The sequence below is a fragment of the Oncorhynchus clarkii genome, chromosome 26 (genome assembly GCF_045791955.1).
Source record: "Oncorhynchus clarkii lewisi isolate Uvic-CL-2024 chromosome 26, UVic_Ocla_1.0, whole genome shotgun sequence".
Taxonomy (NCBI): domain Eukaryota; kingdom Metazoa; phylum Chordata; class Actinopteri; order Salmoniformes; family Salmonidae; genus Oncorhynchus; species Oncorhynchus clarkii.
In genome coordinates, this window is record NC_092172.1 from 23,829,552 (window position 1) to 23,837,051 (window position 7,500).

At 48.5% G+C, this 7,500-nt stretch overlaps 1 protein-coding gene across 16 annotated transcripts in view; it reads left to right on the forward strand.

Moving 5' to 3' along the window:
* Positions 1-7,500, forward strand: part of LOC139384325 (transcription factor SOX-6-like) — a 193,195-nt gene that overhangs the window by 143,806 nt on the left and 41,889 nt on the right. For 14 of the 16 annotated variants that reach the window (XM_071129020.1, XM_071129016.1, XM_071129023.1 and 11 more), the window contains one exon: positions 3,195-3,315. In XM_071129020.1, the coding sequence (XP_070985121.1) occupies positions 3,195-3,315 (121 nt within the window). Of the gene's footprint in view, positions 1-3,191; positions 3,316-7,500 lie in introns of all 16 variants that reach the window. The other 2 variants (XM_071129014.1, XM_071129015.1) reach the window with 1 other exon arrangement.

A 7,500-nucleotide genomic window follows, 5' to 3' on the forward strand; every position in this document is an offset into this window, starting at 1 on the left:
TTCCACTTACGTTCCACATTTGGAGCAGCTGTTTCAGTGTAACACCCTGGCTTTAGCCTAATTCGTTTTGTTAGTTTAATGTGAGTAAGGTTAATTGCAATTATGTATGTGACTGACCTTAATAACCTTCCTGAGGGTAGACTAACACACTCAGTACTGAGGGAGAGAGTCTGCTTCAGAGAGTCTTTCTCTGCACCGTGAGTGCAGTACATTCAGAAAAATACTTCATCTGCTTTTATAGAACGAACACTCCAACACAGGGCAGTCCCTGTTTCCCAGTGTACCTGTTCACCTGTCGCTGGCTCTAACTCATGTTGGGACATTAATTATTGTGTTTTTCCATATGTTCTATACATGCGGGCCATGAGCCATCTTTCATCCTGTCTGCCTGTATGTTTCAATCCCAATGAAAAATACATATTATTTAAGGTCGTTTCCAACAGTCTCCCAGGTCATCGCCTTTTCTTCAGCCACAGCACATTTTACAGAAATACTTTTCAGATTACAGGAAAGAAAAAAGGAAATGACATGCTTCTCTATTCCTTTTCTAATGTACTTTCTATACTTGCACTTTGTTGAAAAGCTCCGTAGACAGAAAGTGTTATTTATTTAGTTTTCAGTCTACCTCTGCACCTCTGGCCAGATCGATAGAGTGGTCCAGAGGACATATAACGGTGGGGAACGGGCCCTGCAGGACCAGATCAGGGCACACAGGGGGAGCAGACAGAGATCATAAGCAGACCTCAGCTAGAACGTGGGGGAAAAGTCGTTGCTCAAAGCAGGTTGATTTCATGCCCCAATGCTGCGGGAGTAATTGCACCCAGACCCGTTTTATTGCAAGTTGATTTTAAAGAGGGATGAATGGAGAAACATTCTGTAAAGTGTTTATTTTGGGGGCTGACCTTTATTAACCCGTTTTCCAGGCGGGTTCCCCTGAGGTGGGCTGGCCCGGTGCTAGATTAACCCTTGCAGGCCCAACACAGCCTGGCTGCACCCTATCACCGGCAGGCAGGAAGCAGAGGATCACAGTCAGATTGGGCTCTGCTTCAGCCCTCAGCATGTGTCTCATTCTGAAACCCCCCCACACACTACACTGTCTCTAAGAGACATTAACAACACACACACACACACACACACACACACACACACACACACACACACACACACACACACACACACACACACACACACACACACACACACACACACACACACACACACACACACAGCGAGAGCACATATTTATCCTCTTGCTGTAGAGAGTCAGAACAGGACAGTTAGCTTCAGCGTGGACAGTGAAGGTTAATAATGTTAGACTGAAACAGTTTAGACAGTTTGAGGAGCCGTGTAGGATATGTGGGGGGCAGGGCAGGGCTCTGGACGTTAAGATGAAATATCACAAACAGACAGCGGCTGAAAGCTGTTGCTGTAAATTACCGGATCGCCTGGGCTTTTATCGTCTGTATAAATGATCCTCCAAAAGTATGAGATAGAGGCTGTATGTCTGAGCTCATCTTCCCCTGTCAGTCAGGGTGGCAGGTTGTGTGTGTGAGGGTGTCCCTGTGTGTTTGTACATGTCCCTATGAAGCGTTATGGTTCGACATCTCACCACACCACCGACACTACAGCGTTATGGTTCTGACATCTCATCACACCACCGACACTACAGCGTTATGGTTCTGACATCTCACCACACCACCGACACTACAGCTTTATGGTTCTGACATCTCATCACACCACCGACACTACAGCGTTATGGTTCTGACATCTCATCACACCACCGACACTACAGCGTTATGGTTCTGACATCTCATCACACCACCGACACTACAGCGTTATGGTTCTGACATCTCATCACACCACCGACACTACAGCGTTATGGTTCGACATCTCATCACACCACCGACACTACAGCGTTATGGTTCTGACATCTCATCACACCACCGACACTACAGCGTTATGGTTCTGACATCTCATCACACCACCGACACTACAGCGTTATGGTTCTGACATCTCATCACACCACCGACACTACAGCGTTATGGTTCAACATCTCATCACACCACCGACACTACAGCGTTATGGTTCTGACATCTCATCTCGCCACACCACTGACACTACAGCGTTATGGTTCTGACATCTCATCACACCACCGACACTACAGCGTTATGGTTCTGACATCTCATCTCACCACACCACTGACACTACAGCGTTATGGTTCTGACATCTCATCACACCACCGACACTACAGCGTTATGGTTCTGACATCTCATCTCACCACACCACTGACACTACAGCGTTATGGTTAGACATCTCATCACACCACCGACACTACAGCGTTATGGTTCTGACATCTCATCTCACCACACCACTGACACTACAGCGTTATGGTTCTGACATCTCATCACACCACCGACACTACAGCGTTATGGTTCTGACATCTCATCTCACCACACCACTGACACTACAGCGTTATGGTTCTGACATCTCATCACACCACCGACACTACAGCGTTATGGTTCTGACATCTCATCTCACCACACCACTGACACTACAGCGTTATGGTTAGACATCTCATCACAGCACCGACACTACAGCGTTATGGTTCGACATCTCATCTCACCACACCACCGACACTACAGCGTTATGGTTCGACATCTCAGCACACCACTGACACTACAGCGTTATGGTTCGACATCTCATCACACCACACCACTGACACTACAGCGAACAGCCTGAGGACATTGTGTTGATCTATTCACATACCAGTCTTATCTGTCACCAACAGTCATCCCACTGACCGTACACACACCTACATACACCACCTATACAGACCTCTACAGGTGCTCAAATACATCTGTAACCTCCCGTCCTTTGCCTCTCACGTGTCATACCCTCTGGACGGGGGGGGACGGGGGGGGGAGACAATGCGCGTGTGGCTGGGTCCTTTGAAGTTCCGTTGTGAAATAGTGTTGGGGGGATTAGGAACAGACGCGGCCGGGCCAGGTATTGTGTGAGCACACGAGGGCCGTCAGAGCCGCAGAGCCCCCTGTCAGGACGCGTTAGGCCAGGCTGTGATCTGCTCTGTGCTCCCCTCTCCTCTCCCCCTGCCTGCCTGCCTCAGTGTGCTGCTGTCTGTATCTGCAGCTCAGCTAGGCCTCTCTCTGATCTCCGCTTTTCTATCTGTTCAGCAGGTCCAGGGTCACATGCCTCCGCTCATGATTCCCATTTTTCCACACGACCAACGCACCCTGGCAGCTGCTGCCGCAGCCCAGCAGGGCTTTCTCTTCCCACCGGGAATCTCTTACAAGCCAGGTATGCTCCTCTCCTTCTCTCTCTCTGTTGTTTCTTCCTGTGTCTCTGTCTGTCCTGTTCTCTGTCTACTTCTCAATGTTATGTACATGCAGTTCTCCTCCTCACAGTTCATTTTGACAGCATGGGTCATCTTATTGATGAAGGGCCTTTCCCAATATAATCTATCCCACATATTTATTATGGTTATATATTTCATACATTTACTTGCAATGTATTTTATGTAACTAATACTTTTTTTCAGTGCTCATTTTCACTGCCCCAGTTATCATAGGATCCTTACACTACACATATCCCAGTCTCCACACGGCATCAAATAAAAGTGTAGTCAGTAAGGCCAAGGCAGATAATGTACCGTACTCTATGTCACCTTGTAAATGGAGCCAAGCCTTGGGGAGGGTTCTGTGTTCAACTCCAAGGCAGCATGCCTGTTCAACAATAGATATGAGTAAAGGAGCAGTGGAATGTAAACAGCTTTTCAACATGAAAGTGTCTTGACTTCTCTGGCTGTAATCACTATGGAAGAATCTGCTGAGGGACCTGCCTGCTTGCAGTAACACAGTACTCTACCTAGGTACTCACTGACCCCCTCACTCTCTCACTGTACTCATCAATCACTCAAAGGATTATGTACAGCTTAGATGTCAATTTAAACATACTCCAAATGGTGGAATGTGATAGCACCAGAAACAGTACAGTATTAATGTCCAGACATACTATCCTGAGATAGTGTCTTGTCCTTCTGTATCTCTTTGTGGAGATGAGCTGACACATGTCACTCATCCAGAGACAGACAGACAGACAGACAGACAGAGAGCGAGAGAGAGAAAGAAGAGGAGGGCAAGCATCTCCCAGGCATACAGAATTTTGTCCTGTGAGGTTGAAGGGTGAAGGCCCCCTCCTGGAGGTGCTTCTACTCCCCTTGCCTGTAGCAGCTTGCCTCCCTCTCCCTTTGTGTGACGAACGGAGAAAGAGAAGTGCTCCACACGCAACACATTCCACATCCCAAAACAAATTTGTGGGAAATTGCTATGACTTGTTGTTTGACTTCCTGCTCATTGTTACTGAGAATTAAAGATGTGTCACTCTGGGCTTCTGTAATTAAATATTCAGGCAGATCCCTGAGTGGACCCAGCCACACAGCCTCTCTCTCCTTAGCTCTATGGCTGGGTATTCCTTTTAATTCTTGCTGAACATTGACTATCGGCTGGAAGTAAAGTAAAATTGCACATGCAAGGGTTTTCTCATCTCCCTGACCGACCTGGGGGGAGGGAAAGTCCAGGCCTCTTTTTGTCTCTCCTGAATGCTCTCAGAAATACATTTGTTGTTAGCGTCGTATCACAACATTGAGGTAACTCCAGGACTTGGAGGAAGTCAGAGGGGGTGGAGTAAGATTGGCTAGTCTAGTCAGCAGGTAAATAGCAGAACATTAAAAGGTGTGGTAGTGCAGCTAATACATTTACCATAAAGCCACAGGATGAAAAAAATGGTCAGCTATTTTGGAACTACAGAGGCATGACAGCTGGAACACAGCGCCTGAGGGGATTCTTTTGCCTGTCGATTTCTTTAACACATTTGACATGGAAAATGTTTTAGTACAAATACCAGAAGGTATTATGGACTCACGGCATGCATGGGCCGCCATGTGTACACACAAGCCCTGAATTATTCATGAGTTATTCATAAAGAAAAGGAAAAAAGGTCTGAAAATGACTACCAATGACTACCATGATCAACTGAAGTAGCTTAACGTCTCTACTATCCTCAAGCCCCAACGCAAGATCCTACCTTATGACCCATCTGCTAGATCAGAGGATGCTGCTGTGTCCACCCTCCATGAAGACTAGGGAAGTGGCCAAGCGTTCACTTCCACGCTAGGGCACACTAATCTGATGTCATCTTTATAAGACAGACCCTCCCAGGGACCACTGCTTATGACCCTGACCCTGCGGTGTTGCCACGACGACAGAACTATTGCCAGCGTCGTAGCATCGTGCCATCTCTCCCTCTGCACACTGTGCTCAATGGCCCTGACGTTGCATGGCAGAGCAGAGACGCAGGTCATCCTTTAAACAAATAGACGCCAGCTCGCTCTGTTTGCATGGACACAGAGACATTCACTCTGATAGTAGTCTAATGGTCCTGCAGAATGACTCCATGGTCATTGGGTCCCTGTGCTATGATGAGGACACACACAGACATCCAGCTGGAATGACTGCTGCTACATTTCTGTTTCTGCCGCCGCACAATAACCGACTGGCTTGTCCCTCTTGTGACTGAATACAGTGGCTGCATTAGAGCTCCATGGAATCTGTGTCAGCCATCCATGCTCACACTTGTTAGGCCTTCTATTGTTGTTCAGCACCAACTTTCTCACCGCCTTGTTTAGCTGGATAGAGACATTGTTAGCACTTCAAACAGAGAAAGTGAAATAGGGCATAGACTTAGTAATTGAACATTCATTCCAGAGCCACTTGTTTTCAAAGAACTCTAGAATATTTTACATTGCCCTTGCCCTTGGCATCAGGTGCCCAGTTGTGAAGAGCTCTGTTAGAGAGAGGCTTTTCCCTTCTCCTGCATCAGGCCCTGCTCTATGGTCCTACCCACTCCTTTTCATTAGTGTTGAGCCCAGGCTCTCAGGCTGTAGTGTCCTCAAGCCCAGGCTCCAGGTAGCTGGAGGGCCCTGCACTAGATATGAGGGTGCTCATCGATAAAGAGGGTCAGGGCCCGATGCCGCTCAGTCCCACACAATTCCACTTAATTGGGCCCGTTTTTCAGCATGACACCTGGCTGAGAAAGGAATGCAGGATGAGATGAACCTCTCTCTCCACCATTACCATCACAGACAGAGACCTTTAAACATCATTCAGCAGCTCCTGTCTGTCTCTGCTTTCTCTTTCTCTATAGCATTATGATGTTGAACAGCTAGCGGCTCGTTGGCCCCATCTGTCTTGTTGGACAGGGAATGTCTTTGATACTGGTTTTGTTGGTAGTACCGACCATATCAGAGGTAAATGACTGGTTGATTCCTATGGAGGACCCTCTGTATGTCAGCTCTGACAGGACATAAATCACCCTTGAGCTTGGTTCACTGTGGATGAGAGATCCTGTTTGGATCACAGTGGTCACTGTGCTGCATCAGGGCTCCGGCAGCCGACTTGTCACGATGAAGGGAATCCATCCATCTCATCCCTCAGCAGTTCCAGGAGTGACAACAAACACCCGATCCATAGCGTGCCTTCTCCATGTGCCAGAGTTATGTACCCAGCTCTGACACAGCCATGGCATCATCTGGCCCCTTCTGTTTACCCTCCTAGTGATCCATCACCCAGGCCTGACCATGGGATCAGTCATGGGATCAGCTGTCCTCAGGACAGCAGCACACTTTGAAACCCTGATGCTTTTTCATTACTGGCACCAGGCTGGCAGCACGCCCAGTCTACTGGAGTCTGCATGCAACCCTGGACCCCCTAGACCCCCGAGACCCCCCTCCAGACCCCCCAGTACAGTGCCGGTGGTGTCCTCTCTTGGCAGCTGTGACCCTCCCTGGTTTCACATGACCTCCTCCCTGGTTTCACATGACTTGTCATTGAGCCCCCCCCTGAAGTCACGCAGAACTCCCCCACTCCTCCTCTGCACAGAGAGAGGGATGGCATACTCATGCATTGAGAGAGAAAGGCCATGCAGGTAGTAACGACCCACACCGCACCCCTCCTACGAGACAATTTGAAATCACTTCACTGGCCTGATTTTATTTGCCCCTGCCTTAAATGGCGATTGAATTTCCTGGCTGTATCACAATGTGCTGTGCTGTACAAGATTGCAAAGTGAGGGTGAAGGAAGAAAAAGGGGAAGGGGGATACCTAGTCAGTACAACTGAATGCATTCAACTGAAATGTGTCTTCCTCAGAGGACAAGGTATACACATTTACCTCATGCCTGTGGCTTAATGGCTCCATATGAAGTGACAGGCAGAAGTGGGGACTGAACTAGTGCCAATTCCCCCTCAGTACACATGCTTCAGTCATCCCCCCCTCCCCTCTCCTCTCCCCGCCCCTCTCCACTCCCCTCCACTCCCCACTCCACTCCCCACTCCCCTCCCCTCTCGCCTGTCGGCTACACTACTGGCCTGGCCCGTCTCACTGGGGTTGTTCTGTCTGTCTGTCTGTCTGTCTGTCTGTCTGTCTG